This window comes from Saccharomyces mikatae (genome assembly GCF_947241705.1).
Source record: "Saccharomyces mikatae IFO 1815 strain IFO1815 genome assembly, chromosome: 15".
Classification (NCBI taxonomy): Eukaryota; Fungi; Ascomycota; class Saccharomycetes; order Saccharomycetales; family Saccharomycetaceae; genus Saccharomyces; species Saccharomyces mikatae.
Genome location: NC_079270.1, coordinates 736,268 through 760,399, shown reverse-complemented (window position 1 = coordinate 760,399; position 24,132 = coordinate 736,268). Strand labels below are relative to the sequence as shown.

The 24,132-nt window shown below is 38.0% G+C and overlaps 14 protein-coding genes across 14 annotated transcripts; 8 read left to right on the top strand and 6 right to left on the bottom strand.

Moving 5' to 3' along the window:
- Positions 1 to 243: 243 nt before the first annotated feature.
- Positions 244 to 3,990, bottom strand: HER1 (Her1p; the record flags this gene model as incomplete). Its single annotated transcript, XM_056225863.1, has 1 exon — positions 244 to 3,990. The coding sequence occupies one exon, from the start codon at positions 3,988 to 3,990 to the stop codon at positions 244 to 246; it is 3,747 nt and encodes a 1,248-aa protein (XP_056079639.1).
- Positions 3,991 to 4,760: 770 nt separating this feature from the next.
- Positions 4,761 to 5,231, top strand: ISU2 (putative iron-binding protein ISU2; the record flags this gene model as incomplete). The annotated part of the gene is made up of 1 exon (XM_056225862.1): positions 4,761 to 5,231. The coding sequence occupies one exon, from the start codon at positions 4,761 to 4,763 to the stop codon at positions 5,229 to 5,231; it is 471 nt and encodes a 156-aa protein (XP_056079638.1).
- A 352-nt stretch (positions 5,232 to 5,583) lies between these two features.
- RPB8 (DNA-directed RNA polymerase core subunit RPB8) lies at positions 5,584 to 6,024 on the top strand (the record flags this gene model as incomplete). The annotated part of the gene is made up of 1 exon (XM_056225861.1): positions 5,584 to 6,024. One exon carries the CDS (start codon positions 5,584 to 5,586, stop codon positions 6,022 to 6,024), a length of 441 nt encoding a protein of 146 aa, XP_056079637.1.
- A 165-nt stretch (positions 6,025 to 6,189) lies between these two features.
- On the bottom strand, positions 6,190 to 7,068 carry DSC3 (Dsc3p; the record flags this gene model as incomplete). The annotated part of the gene is made up of 1 exon (XM_056225860.1): positions 6,190 to 7,068. The coding sequence occupies one exon, from the start codon at positions 7,066 to 7,068 to the stop codon at positions 6,190 to 6,192; it is 879 nt and encodes a 292-aa protein (XP_056079636.1).
- A 510-nt stretch (positions 7,069 to 7,578) lies between these two features.
- Positions 7,579 to 8,502, bottom strand: ODC2 (mitochondrial 2-oxodicarboxylate carrier; the record flags this gene model as incomplete). Its single annotated transcript, XM_056225859.1, has 1 exon — positions 7,579 to 8,502. One exon carries the CDS (start codon positions 8,500 to 8,502, stop codon positions 7,579 to 7,581), a length of 924 nt encoding a protein of 307 aa, XP_056079635.1.
- A 771-nt stretch (positions 8,503 to 9,273) lies between these two features.
- Positions 9,274 to 10,356, top strand: MCT1 ([acyl-carrier-protein] S-malonyltransferase; the record flags this gene model as incomplete). Its single annotated transcript, XM_056225858.1, has 1 exon — positions 9,274 to 10,356. The coding sequence occupies one exon, from the start codon at positions 9,274 to 9,276 to the stop codon at positions 10,354 to 10,356; it is 1,083 nt and encodes a 360-aa protein (XP_056079634.1).
- A 315-nt stretch (positions 10,357 to 10,671) lies between these two features.
- On the bottom strand, positions 10,672 to 11,463 carry RCN2 (Rcn2p; the record flags this gene model as incomplete). The annotated part of the gene is made up of 1 exon (XM_056225857.1): positions 10,672 to 11,463. One exon carries the CDS (start codon positions 11,461 to 11,463, stop codon positions 10,672 to 10,674), a length of 792 nt encoding a protein of 263 aa, XP_056079633.1.
- A 327-nt stretch (positions 11,464 to 11,790) lies between these two features.
- STE13 (Ste13p) lies at positions 11,791 to 14,583 on the top strand (the record flags this gene model as incomplete). The annotated part of the gene is made up of 1 exon (XM_056225856.1): positions 11,791 to 14,583. One exon carries the CDS (start codon positions 11,791 to 11,793, stop codon positions 14,581 to 14,583), a length of 2,793 nt encoding a protein of 930 aa, XP_056079632.1.
- A 292-nt stretch (positions 14,584 to 14,875) lies between these two features.
- On the bottom strand, positions 14,876 to 17,461 carry RFC1 (replication factor C subunit 1; the record flags this gene model as incomplete). Its single annotated transcript, XM_056225855.1, has 1 exon — positions 14,876 to 17,461. The coding sequence occupies one exon, from the start codon at positions 17,459 to 17,461 to the stop codon at positions 14,876 to 14,878; it is 2,586 nt and encodes an 861-aa protein (XP_056079631.1).
- A 222-nt stretch (positions 17,462 to 17,683) lies between these two features.
- On the top strand, positions 17,684 to 19,231 carry RUD3 (Rud3p; the record flags this gene model as incomplete). The annotated part of the gene is made up of 1 exon (XM_056225854.1): positions 17,684 to 19,231. The coding sequence occupies one exon, from the start codon at positions 17,684 to 17,686 to the stop codon at positions 19,229 to 19,231; it is 1,548 nt and encodes a 515-aa protein (XP_056079630.1).
- Positions 19,232 to 19,468: 237 nt separating this feature from the next.
- On the top strand, positions 19,469 to 20,026 carry AIM41 (Aim41p; the record flags this gene model as incomplete). The annotated part of the gene is made up of 1 exon (XM_056225852.1): positions 19,469 to 20,026. The coding sequence occupies one exon, from the start codon at positions 19,469 to 19,471 to the stop codon at positions 20,024 to 20,026; it is 558 nt and encodes a 185-aa protein (XP_056079629.1).
- Positions 20,027 to 20,451: 425 nt separating this feature from the next.
- SPR2 (Spr2p) lies at positions 20,452 to 21,162 on the top strand (the record flags this gene model as incomplete). The annotated part of the gene is made up of 1 exon (XM_056225851.1): positions 20,452 to 21,162. One exon carries the CDS (start codon positions 20,452 to 20,454, stop codon positions 21,160 to 21,162), a length of 711 nt encoding a protein of 236 aa, XP_056079628.1.
- Positions 21,163 to 21,456: 294 nt separating this feature from the next.
- SAS5 (Sas5p) lies at positions 21,457 to 22,176 on the top strand (the record flags this gene model as incomplete). Its single annotated transcript, XM_056225850.1, has 1 exon — positions 21,457 to 22,176. The coding sequence occupies one exon, from the start codon at positions 21,457 to 21,459 to the stop codon at positions 22,174 to 22,176; it is 720 nt and encodes a 239-aa protein (XP_056079627.1).
- A 409-nt stretch (positions 22,177 to 22,585) lies between these two features.
- STE4 (G protein subunit beta) lies at positions 22,586 to 23,863 on the bottom strand (the record flags this gene model as incomplete). The annotated part of the gene is made up of 1 exon (XM_056225849.1): positions 22,586 to 23,863. The coding sequence occupies one exon, from the start codon at positions 23,861 to 23,863 to the stop codon at positions 22,586 to 22,588; it is 1,278 nt and encodes a 425-aa protein (XP_056079626.1).
- Between the last annotated feature and the right edge of the window lie 269 nt (positions 23,864 to 24,132).

Here is a 24,132-nt window from a genome sequence, read left to right as displayed (position 1 = left end):
AATGTTTTAATCCTTATTTATAGTATTTTTAATATTTATTCTCATTATCTACATTATTTTTCATGAAAACATTTCTTTTGGGAAAGGCAAAAACTTATACTAAAGTTAATGAACATAGAAAAACATAAAATACATACACACGAAAAACACATATACACGTGAACAAACACATGATTAATGGAAGATTACGTAAAGACGCACCTTACAGTAAGATATAGTGGAAGAATAAAAACTAAACTTTATTCAGCACTTGCTATGGCGAACATTAGACAAATCATTCAATAGTTTGTCATATTTCTTTGTCACTGTTTCATCTTCGATGGATGGCCTATGCAAGGGCCCCTTCAGTTGTGGCTCCTGTAAATTATCGTTGCTTGGGCTTCCAGAGTTTAATTCGTCTCCATATAGCGATTCCAAGACAACTTTCTCAGAAGTGACGTTTTTTATCAAATCATCGACAGAATTAATTCCCTTGGCCTTGATAATGGCGTCTCTTAGCTCGGTACCAGTAGGTATCTTTGGTAAAATCTTTGGCCTTGAACCGGATGTTTGAGCTGACCCCATCTTCTTTCCACCTCTGACGTTACCATTTGGTGAGGGCGAACTGCTAGTTCTTGAGGAGCTAGTGGATGAGGGAATCACAGCATTGTGTCTTGAACTTTGATGTTGAACGAAGACACCCCATTTATGCAATTCACCTTCCTCTTCTTCCTGTCTTTTGCCAGCTAATGAGGTGTTGGATGAACTTTTGAAGAGAAGAGCTTTTCCGGTGGTTACATCAATAATACGTCCTGAATCAGTTGCCATCAAATGCGGTCTAACCGATGAATCGTTTTCAGGAACCGAAGCATCATTGATTAACCTGTCAGAATCCAAGTGTTTTAGAGATGGACGAATTCCATCATTATAGTTTGTACTTATCGAGCTGTCGCGGATATTTGGAAAATTATTATCCGCTTTTGAAAACGGTACGACATCGGCGATATTGGGCATCGAAGCAAAAATATCAAGAATGTTTGATAGATTTTTTTCAAGTAGTAATAACCTGAGCAGGTTTTCCTTTTCTTGCAACGGTAATTCACCAGATTTTCTTTTCTCAAACATAGAGTCAATTGTATGTTGAACGTTATGATGCACCTTCTCCATTTTTTCAAAATATTTCTTTAAGAGATATTTCTTTCCAACATCATTTTGAAGTAAAGACTTATCATTTAATCTTTTTAGAACTTCTTCTGCAGTCTCGGTTATTAAAGAGCCATCAAATATTAGATCATCTTGTACAGTCAACTCATCCAATTTGAAGCTGGAGTCCATAATTCTTTTCATATTATGCATTAAACATAATGCAATTCTTGACTGAATCTCGTCTGGTACTTGATCATAGTCAACATCCAAACTAACTAGATTGTGGGAGTCCCTTACAAAAGCATACAATGATGCCCAAAGCGTATTTCTGAGAAACATGATTTGTTCTTTCTTTTCAGCTCTCATCTTTTCTGGTTCATCCGTATCGACTAATATTTTATTTACGTCGGGCATGGGGCTTTGTCCTATCAGTGAAACGTGAGAGAGAGTTCCACACTTAGATAATATGCTGACAAGCATTGTTGTCTCCTTTATATAAAGGTCATTGAAATCGAAATGAACGCGCTTCAGTTGAGGAAATTGGGGAAGATACTTGTAGCCAGATGTCAAAATTTCCGGAAATAGCTGAGGCAAATTGCTCAAATCAAGAAATTTTATGCTGGGCAACCGTGAAAGATATTTTAATATGCAGGACATATCATCAACAGAAGTAATGTTAGTACTATTAAGGGTAAAGTATTCCAAATGTTTATAAGGAAGTCTGGCCAGTTTCTTGATCATTGGTTTTGCTAGACTTTCTAAATTATTATATGCCAAATCCACACCTTGAACGTTATATTCTGACATCCAATCAAAGAGAAAATCGAAACACTGAGTCGAAAATTCCACGTTAGCCATACCAAGACGAATAGAGTTTCCAGGGTTCATTTGGGCAAATGTAAGTAACGTATTCTTGAAATGGTTGAATGACATTTTGTCAAACCTCAACCCATTCAAAAGCAGTTCTTCCAAAGGCTTACCTTTTTTGTTCCTAAGAACTTCGCAGAATAATTCCCAATCCATTTGGTCTCTGTAGTTTGAATCATTTAAATCTGTTCTTGCCTTAGTTTGAGAAATATCTAATTTGATCAATGTTTCATTCTTCAATAGAAACTTACAAAGTAATTTCCAACTTTGCTCATTGATTACAACGTTTCTTAAGCCTAATTTCTCCACAACTGGAGAAGTCACTAAGGAACAAATAACAATTCTAAACATATCATGGGTTAAACATACATTATCAAAAATGATATTATGAATTGGGGTTATGGCAATAAAATCGCAAAATGATAAAATGTCCACTAAAGTCGGTTTAGGATTCAAAAATTTCAACGTTTGTAAAGGAGCAGTTTTACCTCTAACCTGTCTCAAAGTGGACGGTATTGGAAGAATTTCTCTTAAATGACAGCACCTAGTGTAGGCGACGTCCAATGTTTGTTCAATATGAGAAGAGTACCTGGCGCTGTCATCTTGATGTGTTTCAAAAGGATGTGCTCCTGCGTTAATAGGTTTATCGATATGAAGCTTGGAAGCCCTGGCATCCAAGGAGGTGGACTCTTGATCCGTCGCTAAATTCGCTACCGAATTAGCGGCGGCTCCCGATGGAGATGTCTTCAATTGCCTGGCCTTATAGCTTGCTACTTCATGAGCCATACGTTCTGCAACGTAATATGCATCTTTTTGATGCTTTTCAGCTTCCTTAACTGCCCGCTTGAAATTTTCCAAAGCAGCTTTATATTCTTTAGAATCTTTAGAATATGAAGGAGAAATATTTGACTGGGAACTGCTTTGATCACCACTGTTTGAAATGCCCAAGGAAATCAGAGGAGGTGCACTTATCATATCTTCTGGTATGAGGACATCGCCTCTTTTAGGTTTTCTGGAAGGTAGTTGCTGCGGTGGATCAGAGTTAAATTCTTGAACAGCAATTGTGACTCTTTTCAAATTTACGTTCGAAAGTTTCTGTAGTTGTTTTTGTGCAATTTCTTTTTCTGAAATAGGAGATAAATCTGGACTTTGCGAAGATTGTGGTGAGTCCTGTTCACGTCTGTGGCTATGAAGTTGCTGATAATGGTGATGGTGATGGTGACTGGAATTCGAGGAAGACGTTTCTAAGATGCTATGCGGGATGCTTAGAAGTTTTGAAGTAAGAGACCCATCAAGATGCCTATTACCACCGGAACTAGCCGGCTTGAAAGATGCAGTGGCGGGAGCACTACTTGGAGTAGAACTTTTCGACTGCTTGGTATCGATAGGCGGTAAATCTGTGCTTTTTTTATGATCACTCCGAGAAGATGAAGGCCTTTCAATAATGGGCGAGGGTGTGCTGGAAGGTCTTCTCCCAAACAAAGAACCAAACAAAGACTTCTTTGACCGTTCATTCAAAGAACTTGAAATGGAAGAAGAACGGGTTCTCCCCTTTTTTGACACTATAGGTTCCACGCCGATACTGCTGTCGATCTCCTTAATAGGTTGGTCTTGTGCAGTTCTGATTCGGGTTATTTTTGGAGAATCTGTGGTGTCGTCGGTTGTACTCTTCTGGAGTATCCCATAGGATACCGAGTGGGAGCGAGTCCTTCTAGTAGGAAATTGTTTCTGTTGAGGCACCTTACCAGCAGACACCGCTGATTTAGAGTTGGACACTTCGTTATTTACACTCCGATCATTCAGGGGCCTTTGAGGAGAAACCGTGGCATTAACAGTAACAGCCGAAGCTGACGTGGAAGTAACCGTTTTCTTGACAGAACTGGAAGTTACATCTGAGACACGCGCAGAATTCACATTTTTGGTCCTATTCCTTCGTTTCCCCTTATACAGCCAGTCCAATGGCACATCAATGTCAGCGTATTTCAACTTGGAGCTCATGTCAGACTAGATTCCACCAGATGCAAATCAATACATATACAATCGCAAGGGAGAAAGAAGTAAAAGGAAGGGACTCAGTCCAATATCTGACGACAGTAATGCTGAAGAAAGGGAACTAATGCGGAAGCAGCGAGAAAATACGTAATGCAAATGGTGATAAAACGGGAACAGGATGGTTCTCGAGAGCTATGAAAGCAGCAACCAAATGGAGAAGTTGAACGTAAGTTATAGATATGCTTTATCCACCTAAAAACTTTAACCTCACCACAGAACCTATCAATCATGTCTCTTCTTCAACCTGCCCCTTAACATTACTGAGCAAGGACAAAAAGATAGACAAGCTTCGGAAATAATAAAACATCACCCGGAAATAAACGCCAAATCACAATTGAATTATGATCATGCCATTACAGGGTCTGTAATTTCTAGACTGGATCTGGCATGATATGGGGAGGGAAGGAGGGATGACTGAAACTTCGTAGTGACCGGATATCTATATATATGTACACCCAGTATACTGACAAAAAAGCATACATCATACAGCCTACATCCGAGTCATCATGATTCTTTCTATTGTTTCTAGTCCGGTTCAGGCCCAACTGTTTTTGGCGCCCTCGTTTTTTCCCTATGCGGAACCTACTATTAATAAGCACCTGGGGCCGGCCGGAGCAGCAGTATAACAGTATATAACAACAGCAAAAGCAGCAAGTTTACGCGGTAGTAAGGTTGTATTGGGGGCAATAACTCACTGTCCATACAACTCAGCATAAATGTTCGCCAGACTTGCCAATCCAGCTCACTATAAGCCTCTCACGGGCTCCAGCATAATAAGAGCAACTAAAAGACTTTACCATCCTAAGGTAATTGATCACTACACAAACCCAAGGAACGTTGGGTCCATGGACAAGTCCTTGGCTAATGTCGGCACGGGAATTGTGGGTGCACCTGCATGCGGAGACGTGATAAAACTACAGATACAGGTGAATGATAAGTCGGGCATTATCGAGAACGTCAAGTTCAAGACTTTCGGGTGCGGGTCTGCCATTGCTTCTTCCTCTTACATGACCGAACTAGTACGCGGTATGTCACTTGATGAGGCGATCAAGATAAAAAACACGGAAATTGCGAAGGAGTTAAGTCTCCCCCCGGTAAAACTGCATTGCTCCATGCTCGCAGAGGATGCTATCAAGGCGGCAATCAAGGACTACAAAACGAAGAGGAATCCATCCGTGTTGCGTTGAAAGAGAAGCAATACGACAGAATATGATAGAAGAGAAGGGTCTCTCCCTTTCTGGTTATTTTTCTGGTTGTTTTATAGAAAGGTGTTAAATAAAAAAAATAGTTCGGTATAATAATAAGTAATTAATATCAGAAATAGTGATAATACTGGTAGCAATATCTCTCAATTTTGGCTTGGTTTTTGATGTTCGTCTGGTATGATAATGTTCCAGTTCCAGTTCTTGTTTTTCTTTTTTATTTTTTTTTTCATTTACTGGAGCGAAAACTAAGATGAAAAATTTCAAAAGATACAAACAGTAGTGTAGCAGTAACAGCCTCAGTTGTCAGCTCATTGCTTCAGTAACAACCGCAGCAATGTCCAACACTCTATTTGACGATATATTCCAGGTCTCGGAAGTTGACCCTGGTCGTTATAACAAAGTCTGTCGTATCGAAGCCGCATCAACCACTCAGGACCAATGCAAACTAACCTTGGATATAAACGTTGAATTGTTTCCCGTCGCCGCACAAGATTCATTGACCGTCACCATTGCATCCTCGTTAAATCTTGAAGACACTCCGGCCAACGATACTTCCGCGACAAGAAGTTGGAGGCCTCCCCAGGCTGGAGACAGATCCCTTGCCGATGATTATGATTACGTCATGTATGGGACCGCTTACAAATTTGAGGAAGTGAGTAAAGACCTGATTGCCGTTTACTACTCGTTTGGCGGCCTTTTAATGAGATTGGAAGGTAATTATAGAAATTTGAATAACTTGAAACAAGAGAATGCTTATCTTTTGATTCGTCGTTAGCAGCATTGACCTAAAAAAAGAAGAAGAAGCGATCACTTACTGATACTAGTAATATAAATAAAACTTTATAAAAGTATAAGAACGCCATGTAAAATACTAAAAAATCTCAAAAAACAATCATATCACCCACTGCTGTACATGACACTGAGATCATACCGCCCACCACTAAAAGCCTCTCACAAGACAAAACATAACATTAACAATCACCCCGGCAAAAATTGCCATTTTTTGTCGTCTGTTAAACAACCCATCAAACTTTATTAATAATATCCCAAAGATACCGAAGAAAAATCCAACACATATGCCTAAAAGGAGGTCTTTATTGTGCTTAATGTTAGCGATCGGCACAGAATTGAACCTGTCTTCTGTTCCGCTTCCATCACCATTCCCCTGCGCGGTACCGTTTCCACTTTCCATCCACTGTTCTTCTAATTGTCTAATATCGTTGCCTTCATCGTCTCTGCTACCATTCTGAGCGACCCTTTCTTCCTCCTCTAAATCACCATAAGTCGCCCGGAACTGCTGTCTCAGCAGCTCAATTTCTTGTTCAGTAAACCCCACAGATCGTAGTCTATCAAACCCAATGGCCTGCGTAGTCATCGAGTCGTTGGACGGGGTTATATCATCCTTCATGTCTTCGTTGGCTAACTCTGCTTGTGTGAGCTCTTCTGTACCAATTATACAATGAATATAGTACTTATTCTGCTCTGGCTCCACACTATCGCGCGTATCGACGTTGGGGTTGCTGCCAGTATTACTGAAATAATGCGTCAGCTCCTCAGCAAGCTTGAAATGCGTATTCAGGATGCCACCGTTCCTTATAAACTTCAGCCTTCTCTTTTGTGTCTGTTGAGGTCGCAATTCTCTGCACATTCGACGTAGCCAATGAGTGTTTATATCCGAATACGGTACATTCGATATGTTCAACTGAAGATCCCTTACTGATACGTCGGAAAACCGTATTACAATGAACTTCTGGTTCGCAGGTCCCGCTTCTCCTGCCTGCAATCCGTTATGTGTGGGTAGCAATGGTTCTGATGACATTCTATTTACCAGTGTATACTGCCTTTACCCTTCTCTATCTTGATTAATATACATCACAGGCGTCTTCTTGTAATAATCCAAGGGACCCTAATATGACATTTTTTATGTACTGCTCCGGGTGATCCCTAAAATTTTCATTTCTTTTTTAGCGCAGGTATAAAAAGAGATAAAGAAATTTTGATGAATAATATCGACCTGAACCTTTTCTCATTGTTTATTTATTAAGGTTCTATTTAGTTTAAAAAAAAACTATACAAAATTAATCGTGCGGATTAATAATCCAGGACTATAAAACCGTGTTGTTTATATCAAGTCTTTTTTGGTATAAGCGTCAAGTCCATCGGAGAGATCAATATTTTGTTCATCTTAACGCCCTTTTGTGTAGAAGGTTGAGCGGAGCGTAAGCTTTTCTTAACATTTAAAACGTCTATGCAAGGGCTGGTAGGACAAACATGCTATTCTTATTGTAAAGATAATGTAAAAAAAAGGGATTTCTATGTACAGTAAATATCAGTGTCCGTACTTAAGATCTCTGAAAAAGTTCATCATACCGGTGAAGACCACCAACATCAATGAACCACCAGGTGCCAGCCTACATACTTTGGGTACAAACCCTTTGTACAGTGCTCTGAACCCTTCTTCTCGATATATAATCAATAACGAAGGTAGACTCCAGTTGTATTTCTTCACAGAATTGCTGACTGCATCCACACTCTGAATTCTTGATTTTACCACGTCAAACGGAGTGTTAAGCATGGTACCGACAGTACCACCGATGGCCCCGGCAATAAGATCATTTCTGGTCTTTTGTCCCTTTGTTTTTGCTACAGGCATCGAATTTCTCACTTGGAAGATAACACCAAAATAACCACCATTCCAAAGAGCGTTTCTCCACATAGTGGATTCGATACCTTTGTATAATCCAAAAATACCCTCGTTTTTAATAGTTTTTTTCAAACAGTCCATTGGTCCAAGGTAGCTGGACTTAACGTCTTGCATTCTGATTTTAATTAACTCAAATGGGACAATGACTGCGGCTTCTGTCATACCGGCAGATGCACCAGCCGCGATGGAAATCTTCTGTGTAGTTTCATTGGTGTTGAACAGGCTTTTGAAGATTTTTTGATATTGATCATTACACGCAAATTTTGTGGCTCTCTTTGGTGCTTCCATCAACATAGGAGAACTGATTCCTCTGTAAAGTCTACTGAATCCCTCCTTCTTCACAATTTTTTTCAAACAGTCAATGACACCATTGTATCTTTCTGCTTGCTTGCCTACCGCGGCAGCAGCAGGCGTAGTCACCTCCAGTTGAAATCTTGTCTTAACGACATCAAGAGGATACATGACAGTTAACTCGGATATGCCAGCAACGGCACCCGATATGAATTGATATATAAATGGTAATGGCTTAGCGTTTGGATCTGATGACATACTTATGTTAATGCTGCTTGGAGTTACTCGACTATGCTGAATTTAATTCAGCAAGAAAGTGTGGAAGAGAAATGAACTAAAAATTGAGAGAAAATTTTTTTAGAGAATCCTTTGCGAATTCAACTTCAAGTAAAAGCAACCGCTACTGCATTGAGTCATCAACAACAAGAAGATCTTTTCCAGATAGACAGGCAAAAAAAAAGTCACGACGAAAAACTGAAAAAAAAAGTTCCAGAGGAATTTGCTGGGCGTTGATTAATATCATTGATGGTACCAATCCTTATTTTTCTAATGCATAAGGATTTTAATATCAGTGCTGGAAGAAAATAAGTAACTAATGGGATGAACCATTATTCTTGTTCAGGCAAAAGCAATCGCTCAATTACGTCTCGTTGTTCCTACACCTGATGCTTGCCGACCTTCCAAAATTGGTAAACACTCATTAGAACCGTTTGTATCAATAAAGTAAAAACACTTGCTGTGCCAAAAGGTAAATATACTCTTATCTCTGGTAGGTTGGGAAAAACTACAGGCCTTTAAATACACTTCCAATTCAAAAAGTGTCAACTTCTTACAAGGCATCTTTTGGCCGTATGACAAGGCGCATTTCAACCTCCGATGAATAAAAGTAAACTGTGCATTAAAGTCAAGGACAAAACAAAGCTTGCAGGTAAATGTTAAATATTTGAACAGTCCTGTAACGTGAATTGAGGACAGTATAGAGACATTTCACACTTTTTTCAATCGTGATACACACATATAAAAGTGTATATGAAGTTATTAACCTTCCCGGGTCAAGGGACCTCCATTTCCATTTCGATCTTAAAAGCGATAATAAGAAACAAATCACAAGAATTTCAAACAATATTCAGTCAGAACGGCAAGAACTCAAATGATCTATTGCAGTACATTTTTCAAAACCCTTCCAGCCCCGGAAGCATAGCTGTTTGTTCCAACCTTTTTTATCAATTGTATCAGATACTCTCATATCCTTCGGATTCTCAAGATCACGCACTAAAAAATACGTCCAAGATTGATGTGTCTAGTAAGAAGGAGAATGAACAGTGCTACCTTTTGGGCCACTCGCTAGGCGAACTAACTTGTCTAAGTGTCAATTCGCTGTTCTCGTTAAAAGACCTTTTCGATATTGCTAATTTCAGAAACGAATTGATGGTAACATCCACTGAAAAATACTTAGTAGCGCACAATATCAACAGATCTAACAAGTTTGAGATGTGGGCACTATCTTCACCAAGGGCCACCGATTTACCTCAAGAGGTACAAAAGCTTTTGAATTCCCCTAATTTGCTATCATCTTCACAGAATACTATATCTGTTGCAAATGCCAATTCAGTAAAGCAATGTGTGGTTACTGGACTAGTTGATGATTTGGAGTCTTTGAGAACGGAATTGAACCTAAGGTTCCCGCGCTTACGAATCACAGAATTGACTAACCCTTATAATATTCCTTTTCATAATAGCACTGTATTGAGACCCGTTCAAGAACCGCTCTATGACTACATATGGGATATACTAAAAAAAAATGGAACTCACACATTAATGGAGTTAAATCATCCAATAATAGCTAATCTGGATGGTAACATCTCTTATTACATCCACCATGCGTTAGATAGATTCGTTAAGTGTTCAAGCAGAACTGTGCAATTCACTATGTGCTACGATACCATCAATTCTGGAACACCAGTAGAGATTGACAAGAGCATTTGCTTCGGTCCAGGTAACGTGATCTACAATCTTATTAGGAGAAATTGCCCCCAGGTGGACACTATAGAATACACCTCTTTGGCCACCATAGATGGATATCACAAAACAGTAGGAGAACATGAAGGATAATGAAGGGAACAAATGCAATACTCTCTTCACCGCTTCTAAAATGAGTTTCTACGCTGTCGTTAAAAAAGAAGAAAATGGCGGCCAATATGCAAGACAATAGCAGACTTATTTTATGTATATACACATTTACACATACATACAATCCTTTTATGTTGCTCATTCGTAAATCCATAGACATATCTTAAATGCAAGCATACATACCGGCATTTCATACAAAATAAAACACGCATATACATGAACATACATATTCTCTCATATTATCATATCATCAATCCTTTCCTTCTGCTTTGTCTGATTTATAATATGTGCAGTACTCTAATGGAAGAACTCGTTAACCGTTATGCTTGGACTTTTCGGGGCGTTAGACACTGCATCATTTTTAGTATGCGATGCAGCGCTACTTCTAGCAGATGTGTCAATGCTCAATCCTAATGGCTTAGAAACAAAAAGACATTTAGTGTCTGATGTTGATTTATCCTTGTTTTCTAGTAGTTGCGAGGGCAAAGATGTCTGCGAACTCCCCTTTAATGAGAGATTTGACGTTGAAGAAGATGATCTAGAAAGCTTGGGCAGCGGTTCTTGATAACTAAATGGCTTTGAATCCGTGGAAAGCTTTAGAAATGTGGGTGACTCTAGAGATGATTTATCAGGGGATAATGAGAATCCTCCCTTACTGAGAGATGTACTGTCTATTCCAGTAACTCCTGGGTCTGTATTAATAGATAAGAGAGGCTTGCTGCGATGTCCCTCCAAAGATGGCAAGCTGTCACCTTGCAATGAGACAGCATCATCTGTGGAACGAGACCGGGGATGTTGATTGTTTAGAAGGGACTCTGTTACAAATAACTTCATCGAGCCGCCATTCTCTTTGGCCAACAGTTCCTGCAAAAATTTGAACACTTGTAGTGTATCATCTTCATTATCAAATATAATAATGATTCTATTTAAAAATGGCAAAGGCGTGAAGTACTGCAAGTGTTTTTGTAAATTAGGAAATTGCTCCTTGAATAAAGTTTTTTCCAATTGTGTAGGCCATTTGCTGGCAAACTTGCCACTAGAAATGTCTGTGATTAATATTTGAGTTCTCATCTGCTTTTGATTTGCCATGGTTTTTAACGTTCTAACGATAAGGTGCGTTTGTTGACTTATAGTTGCCACTAATATATACCTTTGCAGCATCAAGATGTATGATATAAGCCTCTCTCCTTATTCTTTCAAGGCGCGGCTCTAGGCATAGCCACCCGGCCGATGTGAATTTTGTTTCATAGTATTACAAGCAGCTCAAAAAGTGATTCTGCGATTACTATAGAGTCTTTCAACAACGTTGTGGCAGAACGCGGCATTTCTATTCTGTTCCTAGGTATTTTGTTCTATCCTCATGTCTTTAGTAATAGTAATCAGGTTATTGTTTGTGTTAAATATAGTAAGCCATTAATGTCTTCTTCCACTCATTCTCATAAAAGGAAGAATAGTCATTTATTCCCGCATAGGAAAAGTTCAAACTCTTCCATGGATAGACCATTCTTCCCTGATGGTAATATTTCGTCTAATACGGATTCTCAAGTTGATGAGAGTACAAATACATTTGACGGGAATAGAGCGACAGACGCTACAATAGATGTTACCGATGGTCAAACCCCCTTTATTCAAGATCGCTCCTCAATGCATCCCAGACGAGAGAGTTTCGAGTTTAATGATATTGAAAATCAGCGTTCCGTACATTCGTTTTTTAGTGTGAATACGTTCAATCGTCGTTGGGGGGAGTGGTCTCTGCTAGAGAAGAGATCTTTTACTTTAGTCTTTACTTTGATAGCACTATTAGTTTTATTTTTAATTGTTATACTAATACCAACGAAATTTCTTCCTACTAAAACCACGCCCACGAAAATATCTCCGGCAGATTCTAGAATAGGTAAAAGAACTTTCTCTATCGAAAACGTTCTGAATGGAGATTTTGCCATTCCTGAGGATACTTTTCACTTTATCGATCCACCACATAGATTATTAAGTCATGACTTAGATCCTGGGCTCTTCTTCACCACAAAAGAAATTGATGGACAGACACATTTTGTTGCGAAACAATTATTTGATAAATCATTTGAAATCAATCTTGGTAGGAATAGGTTTGAATTCGAAGGAGTAGAATATACGGTCAGTAGCGTCCAAATCAGCTATTCATTGGATAAGATTATATTCGGAACAGACTTAGAACCCGACTTTAGACATTCCTCCAAAGGTTATTATTGGATCAAAGATTTAAATAGTGGGTTCATTCAGCCAATATCCCCCCCTGAAAGGTCGGCTGATAACCATGAACTTGGGCTGTGGAAACTATCCTATGCTCATTTCTCACCTGCCTACAATTATATTTATTTCGTATACGAGAACAATCTGTATCTACAACAAGTAGGTGCCACAGTTGCCAGGCAGATAACTGAAGATGGCTCAAAGGATATATTAAACGCCAAGCCAGATTGGATATACGAAGAAGAGGTTCTTTCCTCTGATCAGGCCATATGGTGGGCACCGGATGATTCAAAAGCTGTGTTTGCTAGATTTAATGACACCAATGTTGATGAAATCCAATTAGACAGTTACACAGACATGAGAAACCCATATGTCTCTAAAACTATCATCAAATACCCGAAACCAGGATTCAAAAATCCGAAATTCGATCTATTTCTTGTTGACTTACAGAACGGCGTAATTTCTTCAATCAACACAGGTGGTCAGGAGGATTCAATTTTGTATAATGGAAAATGGATTAGTCCAGATGCATTTAGATTTGAGATCACCGATAGAAACTCCAAGATATTAAACGTCAAAGTATATGACGTACAATCTTATCAGCTACTTACCGTAAGAACTACGGATTCAAATCTGTTTAATGGATGGATTGAAAAGACAAAGGATGTTGTAAGTATTCCACCAAAGCCGGAGTCGAAAAGGATGGATTATGGATACATCGATATTCATACAGACAATAAAGGATTCAATCATCTCTTTTATTATCCCACCATCTTTACTAAGGATGGTATTCAGTTAACAAAAGGAAACTGGGAAATTACTGGGAATGGAGTACTCGGTTACGAATATGAGACAGATACTGTATTTTTTACTGCTAATGAGATTGGTGTCATGTCGCAACACCTTTATAGTACTAGTCTCGCAGATCCCACAACTTCGAGCGCACTTCAAGTTTTACAAAAACCATCAGAAAAGAATGATTTCTATGAATTCGAGTTAAGTTCTAGCGCGAGATACGCTGTTTCGAAGAAGTTGGGGCCTGATACACCTAAGAAAGTAGCTGGTCCGCTCACAGAAGTTTTAAATATTGCCGAAATTGACAATGATTCCGTTCTGCAACTGACAAGGGATGAAAAGTTTAAGGAAAAATTAAAAAACTACGATATACCTACCACAAGCTACCAGTCCATGGTATTAAATGATGGTATTGAAATAAACTACATTGAAATCAAACCAGCAAACATAAATCCTAAAAAAAAGTATCCCATACTAGTTAACGTTTATGGTGGTCCAGGATCCCAAACATTTACAACGAAGTCGTCGCTTGCATTTGAACAGGCCGTTGTATCAGGATTAGATGCAATTGTTTTACAAATAGAACCCAGAGGAACTGGGGGCAAAGGTTGGAGTTTTAGATCATGGGCCCGCAAAAGATTAGGATATTGGGAACCTAGGGATATCATCGAAGTTACCAAAAAATTCATACAAAGGAATAATCCACATATAGATGAAAGTAAAGTCGCCATTTGGGGTTGGTCGTATGGCGGTTTTACCAGTTTGAAAACTGTGGAATTGGACAATGGAGAGACGTTTGAATACGCCATGGCTGTTGCGCCGGTAATAAACTGGACATTATATGATTCAATTTACACGGAAAGGTATATGAACCAACCATCAGAGAATCAGGAAGGCTATTTCGATGTGTCCACTATCAAGAATTTCAAATCTTTTGAATCCCTAAAGCGGCTCTTCATTATTCACGGCACTTCTGATGATAATGTACATGTACAAAATACCTTTAGATTAGTTGATCAACTGAATTTATTGGGATTGACCAATTATGACATGCATATTTTTCCAGATTCGGATCATTCCATCAGATATCATAATGCTCAAAGAATTGTATTCCAAAAACTATATTACTGGCTAAAAGATGCCTTTGATGGACGCTTTGACAATAAAAAACTTCTGAGTCTGTGAAAAATTTCTAAAGGATTGTGATATTAACTGCAACAATATAATTACAGCTTAACGGTTCTCTAACGGGGTAAAGATGATGATAGATTAGCATCTCCGACCGAAATATTAGCGCTGAAAATGTAATGTTTATTGTATTTATGTACGGGTATATTCTTTTGCGAACTATACACCAAGGCAACATTGTTGCCTATTGAGTCACTATTGCTATGTACTTTTAACATATTTGATAACACAGAGGCTCATAACGTTAATGACCAAAAGGTGTCAATATGACTATATTATATAAAATAAACTATTCTTTAGTTTTTCTTTTTTTGCTGCTACTCGATTTGCCGGCTGCGGTCTTCTTTCTTGTAGGTTTAGCTTTTTGTTTGATAAGTTTATCCTTTTTCAAGTCTATGTTACTGTCTGGTGCTTCATCGTCATCTGCAGGGATTGGGTTATCATCTGCGTCAACGACATCTTCAAAATCAGGCGTACTAGCGTTAGCACTAATAGAACTGCTACCAATAGTAGTACCTGTTCTGTAAATTGCCACTGGATGTGTCATACTGTTATACTTTCGCGTAAATCCGCTTTTAACAGCAGCAGGTATCTTTTTAATAGCCGCTACTGTCATATCAGGACCTACAAAAAGCTCCATAATAGAATCCCAATCTTCTTTAGTCAAATAGTAATCATCCATTACTTCAATCACAGATGGGATCGCATCAGCACCTTGCTTCAAAAATGGATCCAATAATCTCTTTTTAAAAGTCGGTAAATAATCCAGCCTTAATCCAATCTTGTCAGTAGATGTTCCTAATCTTGTATGATAATGTACCTCTTGCAGTAACCTGTAATATTTACCAGATTTGGAATTTTGGCCAAGCCAAGTGGTGAAATTGATTCTTCCTGCCATATGACCAGCAACCTTTGACGCTGGATAAACAGCTGAAAGGACAGCATGCAATGGCAATAGACTCCATAGCTGCTCGCTACTACGAATTTTCCTTTCGACCATATCACCCAATGAAATGCAGTTAGCCGCCTCAGCAACAGCTTCTAAATGTGTTTGGCCAGGTTTCAAAACGCTTGGCCTTGTAGATAAGTAGTTTTCCTGGATCATTAAGGGTGTGAAATCAAAGTCATCAAAATATAGGGCAATCTTATCGTTTAGGGTAAAGTTTCTTGAACCTACTTCGGAGTATATTTGTCCATCAAACATTTTATGAGCGATGTCAAAAGGTTTTAGGGCAATATTCTTTTCCCATGCTTTTGAGATCTCGTTGATATTTTCGTGGTTAATGGTTTTAGTAGTCGTAGATATCGTTGAAAGAAGATTGATGACCTGGCGAATATCACCTCTTGTAGTTTGAATCAGCCTGTCAATAACATTTGGGTCAAGTTTGAACTTCTCTCTAATAGCGATTGTCATTAATCTTGATTTGATACTGTTAGCATCAGGTCTTCTAAATTGAATATCAAGACAGACTCTATCGAAGGGTCTCATTTTCGGTAAATTACGCTCATTGCAAATCAATATCAATGGTGTTGATGTTTTACGACAAAACTGTGCTAACTGACCAACCCCACCTCTATCACCCCCACTCATACCATCAACTTCATCCATAATAATGACAAAATGCTTCCCGTTTATATTATGTGTTTCTTCGTTGTGCTTGAAATAACCTACGACAGACATATTATCCAGAGCGTTCTTAACACCAGCATTAAGTAAGGTTTTAGAGCGAACATCAGATGCGTTTTGCTCAAGAATATCATACCCAAGCTCTTCTGCAACTAAATGAGCAGCAGTTGTTTTCCCAATACCAGGAGGACCATATAGCATTGCAGCCCTAAAAACTCCGGAACCGTCTTTACCAGCATGTTTGAATCCATTTCTCTTCGAATTTTCCCAATTGGCTAACCAATTTTTCAATTTAGTCACACTTCCTTTATTACCACAGACTTGTTGAAGATTCGTTGGTGCGTACTTTACAGTCCACAATTTATCTTCTTCCCTAACTACATTATCCCTCTGAGCATGGCTGCCAGATAATCTAGAGGCGGCAAGCTTCTTAGCCCTTTCTTCTTCCTTCTTAACAAGTAATTCTGCTTCTTTGGCAGCAATATGGTGTTGTTCTTCTAGTTTATGACGTGCTTTTTCGGCAGCATCTCCGTCACCACCTTCAGCAGGCATTCCAGCAATTAGTAGCTTAAAACCTTCTTCGTCTATAGCTTTGATTTTTAATTGTTTAATTTTCTCTAGTTTTTTTGGTCCTGCTTCATCGCCTAAAACTACTACTGAAGTTTTGCTTGAGATTGATTTAGTAACCCTTGCACCATATCTCTTGGCTAAGGCTTCAGACGCTCCACGCTCTAAGGTTGGTAATATACCTGTGAAAACAATTGTTAGACCTAATAAACAATTCGGCTTTCCTTCAGGAAAATCGCCTATTTCTGAAGCAATTTCATCTGGATCAACTTTAGAGTTTGCGCCCTTGAAATCAAACTTAATATTCTCCTTAACATGAACATTTGACAGGTCCAAGGACGGAATTTTATCTAGTACGTCTTGTGCCGTAATAACTGAAGCAGGGTGTGCAACTTCAGGGACAATTTTTTTTTTTTTGAAGTTCGATGACTTGACTACTGGTGAAGAAGCTTTTCTCTTTGTGGAAATGGGTAGCTTTTTTTCAGATTCTGGTGTCTCTGATATATGAATTATCTTACTTGCAGATGATTTTTCAGGGGTTTTATCATTTGGTTCTTGATCTGATTCATTGTCTAGATCAATAACTTCTGGCTCAGATGCCCTTACTTGCCCTGTAGGTCTAGATGTTGACAATCTTGAAGATTTCCTATTTTTACCAAAAAAATCGGAAATATTGACCATTTTTCCCAGCACAGTTTGAAAATGGATCGGTCTTGAGTATGAATTAAATGGAGATGTCCAATTTCAAATTTCACAAGGATCTAGTTGCGTATGAAGCACAATCACTGTCTTGCTGCTGGATTTAACTGCTTATCCTCATTTTGGTTTTTTTTTTCAGTACTTACTCTCTGAATTTCGTGCTCATTTTGATACGAAAAATGAAAACAAACAGAAATTCCAACTATGAGAGCTCCAAATTATTATATGAAGAACGATCTAGATAGTGCTTGTGTACGTTACCCATTTGATTCTTCACAAACAATTGCATTATTTGAAACCAGGATGGGCAAAAATAAAAAGAAAACAGGCAAAAAGACCAAAATTCATCCCCATGAGGAGAATACTGACAAAATCGTTAATGAACATGAAGAAGTATTCAATCCTGAAAACGAACATGATCCCTCAAAAAAATCTACAGATGCGGAAACTAGTAGTGTATTGGTTAATGAAGAAGTTAAGCAGGAAGATCCTTCCATAGGAATAGACCAACAAGCAGTCAATGATGACCTGACTACCAAGTCTTTGGAGGAAAAAAAGGCCGATGACAAGATAGAGGAGCTAAAAGAGGAAATCGAGCGTTTGAACTTGGAATTAGATGGCAAAAAGCACCAAGAAATGCGTAATGAAGTTGTTAAAGATGAGCTAGCAAATGTTATTAAGGAAAGAGACGAATTTAAATCACAGTATGACACGTTATTGAGCAAGATATCCTCTATGAAAACAATTTTTAACAAGATGAAGGAGGCACAAAAACAATTGGAAGAAGTACAAGAGCAACTTACTGAGTACGAATCGCAAAACCTAAAACTAAAAAAGAAACTTGAAGCCACCAAGACAGAAAACTCGGAATTACAATCAACAATTGTGACTTTAAACAATGAGTTAGAAAACTTGGAAAAGGAGCAAGAAAATACAGAGGATGTCTTTTTGGAATATGAATCAAGAATAGAAGCTTTACAAGATGAAAACAATGGCATAATTGAAAAGCATAGCAAAGAACTTAACTCATACAGGAAAGAAAAAGATCAGTTGAATATTCAGGTTCAGGAACTTATGATAATCTTGGAAAACAATAAACAAGACATATCCGACTTGAGGGCAGAAAGAGATGAATTGAAACAGGCTCTGGAATCCCGCGAGAGTGAGAAAGCAGTATTACAAAACTCGGTAGATAATCTGGAATTGAAAATTGAAGAAATTGATAACAAAAGAGGAGAAGAGGCTAGAGAGAAGGACCTCGAAATTAAAGCTTTACGATCTCAACTTGATACCGAATTGGAAGCACACAATAATGACACAAAAACTCTGGAAGGTTTGAAAAAACAAATAGAAGTCATGAGAGAAGACATATCTATGAAGGAAAAATATGAAGAAGAATCTAAGCAACATATCTTACAAATTGGAAAACTTCGTCACGAAGCGATCATATTAAATGAGCATTTGACAAAGGCCCTTACCATGTTAAAGAAGTCAAGCGACTCTGAATCCGTCGATAAGGAGCTGATATCCAACTTATTAATATCTTTCGTATCCATACCCAGAGCAGATCCAAGGAAGTTTGAAGTTCTTGAATTGCTATCCAATTTTCTAAACTGGGATGAAGACAAGAAACAACAAGCCGGTTTGATCTCGAACAACGAACAGTCCAGAAACTCAGGCGCAGTATCAAGAACAGAAAGCTTCGTATCACTTTGGACCAATTACCTTGAGAAAGAGAGTGAGAAAGATTGATCGTGAGAACTGAATCCAGATCCGACCAGCATAAATACTTAGGTAGTACTACTCAAATCTATACTCTATAAACGATAAAATCACATATATTACTTCTACCCTTGCACCCAGGACTTTTCGGAAAAGGATCCAGCCTTTAAAGGGAAGAAAAAAGGATCTTTTAACACTAAGAAAGTAATAAAGAAACGGGACCCTGGGGTAACAAGTTAATAAAACAACAAGTATCAGCACTTCAAAATGTTCAGACAATCAATTAGACCAATTCTTTCGACTAGAGTAACCTTTGTTCGTTACAACAGCTCTCCAGCTTACACGGCTGCTATTAGTCTACTGAAGGGAGATTTAAAAAAGGCCATGATTGCCAAGGATGAGATGAAAAAGACAGCGATCAGAAGCATGTTATCAGCTATTAAGAACAAAGAAATTGACTTAAAGGGAAAGAGCGCCGACGAGTATTCTCTCTACGACATGTACTCTAAGTTAGTATCTCAAAGAAAAGACTCCATTAATGAATTCGTTGCTAACAAAAGGGACGATCTAGTGGCCAAGGAGCAAGGTGAAATGGACATCATAAAGCAATACATGGATCAGTTACCTGTGTCATCCGAGCTTGATATTGATCAGAATGTGAAAAACCTGCTAGATGCCCTTAAAGAGAAGGCAGGTGAGAAAAAGATCCAAATTAAAGAAATTATGGGAGAAATTGACTGGAAGTCATTGCCAACAGAATGGAAGACATCGCCAACTGCTATTAAAAACAGCATTGTTAAACAATTTAAAGAGATTTTTAAATGATAACATTCATTTTTGCACGACGAACCACGACACATCCTTAATCAGCACTACATGAAGAAATGTAAAAATATTCGTCAATAATTATTAAAGGTACTTTATTAATACATACCTTAAATACACGTAAAAAAAAATCTATGATTGCTCCCTTTTCATCTCTATTTTGTGTACGCTGTTTTTGTGTCTTATAGCGGTCGCAGTTTGTCTGGCTAATTATCATTAGCTTTTCGTTTAAGTAGGATACGCTTTTGTATATTTTATATTCTTTTCTTGGCAATCTTAATACTGTTTGCAATAACACTCAAACCCAAAGACTAACTGCTAACCAAACACTCTTACACATAACTAAAAACGACACCAAGCCAGAACTAATTACGCAAGGAAAATATAAAGTTTCGTATCCGTTTCCCTTCAAATTTCTCATTTAAATGTTAGGATTATACTTATCTTCCCTTTTCTTTGCTTTTTTTATGGCACAAGTGTTTGCTATCAAGTATTCAATTACTTTTACATCAGATGACTATGAAGAGGACCAAACAGAACAAAACAAGTCTAGTTCTTTAGTTTTCCATTTGGATAAGAATTCATTACCACCAACGTTGCTAAATCAAATGGAATTTAGTCCATACTTGGTATTAACGGACCTGTCAGAGCCCTCCCTAGTTTTAAACTCACAAGAGCAAGTTGATACGGTGCTTGCTTCCAAATCTGTAATAGACTTTCTTATGGAGGATCCTCTAACAATAGTGGAGCATAAAAAGTTTTCACAGATTGAAAGTATTTTATATGAAATTATGGAAGACAGCATGAAGGAGAATGATGGTAGCGATGAAGTATTTGAAGAGGCTCCCGAACCGAAAATATACGCCTATAAAGAGGTTGTAGCCACTAACAGCAGCATTGCTGATAATAACGAAATGCAAGGAAGCACCACAAAATTGACCAGCACTCTTCCGTATTTATATAGTACGACGAGTATGGCTGTATCGACGGGCGTTACTAGTGTTGAAATATTTCCAACCATTGCGCCAGCAAATATTACGACTATTGGAGGATATGAAAATTCATCCCCCTTCTTATTGCCTTCAATGGGATTCTTATCCTTTTTGTTTGGTGTATATTTGTTACTTTATCCTTAAAGTTAAGCAGCCATAGTATTCAAATTTTTGATAGATAAAGAAATTAAATAATATAAGTAAAAACTAATTAAAGGTGCTATTTAGTGACGCTTAGTTGATGCGATCGCGTTTCACGGCATCGCAAGGTTATGATCACATTAAAGCAACTCATCACTACTGGATCTGCACGGTGAAATTGTAGCAGCGCCATTAGCGTGTAAGATATACTATAGCACTTCAAGATTGCTCACAAACGTTTTCATTTTTAACCTTTAAAGGCTAATTTTTTTTCTGTTGTATTACAAACGTTCTTTTATGGATAATTCAATAGAAATCACTTTCAGAGTAAAAACACAACAGGTTATAATACCGGAACAGCAAATTCAGGAAAATGAACTTCCTTTGCGTCGGTGGCAGATGGAGCTTCTTATGCTAGATGCAAAAGGAAACGAAGTGGAGCCTAGCATAATTTGCAAATGCATATACCGTTTGCATCCCAGTTTTAGAAAGCCTAATAGACGGTTGGATTCACTACCATTTCTTATCAAAGAAACTGGTTGGGGAGAGTTTCATCTACAGATAGAGTGTTTTTTTATTGATCATGCTGGAAAATTTAGCATCGGGCACGACTTAACGTTCGAAGATGATGCGTATGCAGTTGATTATACTGTCAATGTTCCTTATGAATTTTCGCATATCAAGAGTGAACTATCCAAATATTTCGATCTTCGGTGGAAAGCTGTGAATACACAAGAAGAAATGTCACTGCGTCTGGTAGACTTACCTTGGATCAAGACTCTTGCAGTTATCGATGAGGACATGATAACGGAAATTGTTCAAATGATACTAAACGACCCAGCAGTACAGAAGGCAGTTGAAAACCATCCTAGGAGGGAGCGTTTTTTCATGTTTATAACACAATTACCAGACGAGTTGCTAATGAAAATCCAGGCCTTTTTGAAATTACCGAATGATCTAACCAATAAACAAGAGACTGTAAGTCTTGGTTCACACGCAACCAGTTTTCCACCCTAAAGACGAGTCACTAAAGGTTCACAATAAACGAAGTGCGTTGAAGCCATTATGAAAAGTAATTTCGATGACATATATGTTCATGATTGGGCTAAAATAAGCGAACAAAATAATACCGTTTCTCCAAGAAGACCTGAATAAATTCTAGTTGAATAGCACTCTCCATACGTTCTTATTTCATTTGTTCAAATGAGAAAAGAAAGAAACTAACAGATTTGCGATTTTCCACCACAGAAAACTTAGTTTTCATTTCAAACCGAAGATAACCCACTTCCTTGAACGATGTTTTCTCACTTCTACAAAGTCAATGTTATTGTTGTTACTCTATGTAAATATGAGCCGGGGGGTGTGTACGTATATGTATATAATGACATTCATTAATGATCACAAGCGATTGCTTTTCAATTAAAAGCTATGAATAACTTGGAGACCAGATCTTCATAGTCGAGTCCCACGAACCTGTACATACAGCTAATCCATCCGGGCTAGAGCGTACATTGGTAACCCTCCCACCATGTCCTTCCAATTTCCCAACGATCTCTGCCTTCAATACATCCCACACAATACAACCAATGTCTGTATAACACGAGTACATTAACCTTCCAGATGCACTAAAATCTAAAGAAACAACTCCTTGGTTATCTAGATAGCTTGAGCTTGTTGATTTTAACGTTTGTGGTGATTGTGTAGTATTATACTCCATGTTAGCTGCTAAATAGGTAGGGGTAGAAGTTCGTTCTTCATAACCTCGAAAAAGAGAAAAAGTAGCAATAGAGCAATCAGACCTCAAATCATACATATTTATTACACCGCTGTCGCTTCCTGTTACAATTGACATCCCATCTTTAAAAAAGCGAAGTGCATTGATGTCGCTATCGTTAACGTAAAAACTTTGTACAGCAGATGGAGATCTATTATCCCAAATGTAAGTATACCCATCTGACCCGCAACTAGCAAATGTATTGGAGGAAATTTCTGAGTTTGGTTCTTCAGGAATGGCTAGTGCTAGAACATCGCCTAGATGGTCTGAATATTCCCTTACTCTCTTTGCTTTCGGTATATCCCACAAAGCACATGTCATATCCCCACTTGCTGTCAATATATGTGCATTGTCTGTGAATTCAATGTCCGAAATATAACATGTATGTCCTTTAAAAATAGATGCAACATTTTGTTGCACTCTGTTTTCTTTCGAGACTCTATAAATCGTACAGTTATTGTTTAAACCTGCACTTGCTACTAAATTACTCGATGGTGATATAGCGCAAGAGAGAACCCACTGGGAATCTAATGGAATAGCATTTTGTTTTAATCCTGAAGTACTATCCCATATAAGCATGAAACCATCTTGGCTTGCACTCAAAATACGTTTTGAATCTCGACTCCAGCGAAAGTCTGAGATTTTATTATTATGACCTTTTAGAACCATGTTTGGTTTTAAGTTAATTCTACTCTTGGCCAAAGATGCAACTTTCCTAGCCATCTGAAACAAGCTTGCATCCTGTATTTTATATTTGGCTTTGTTTATTTGGGCATGAAGCTGTTTACTCTCCTGCCTGGCAGCTTCTATTTTATTTTGGATTTCATCCTCCACAACAGAAATATCCTGTAGACTTAAACCTTGTGGCTGTATGTATTGCTGGGTGACGCTACTAGGGTACGCTATCGAGTCCATTTGGTGTGCTGTCATCTTAATTGTCCTTGATTGATTCACACACTTAAGATGATATAAATTATTCTGCCTTGCAATCTAATGTATTAACAAATTTTTATTTTATTATTTCCTTTCCTTATGAATACTGGTTTATTGATCTTGATTCTAATATAAAAAAGGTTAAAAATTTATTGTACTATAGCAGTAGTTAATTACTGTAAAAAGGGAAAAGGAAGAGTTAGAAAAAGTGATGAGAATTCTAGAGGATAAAAGTTTCGCTGTTGAACGGAGTTAGGTCATGTGAA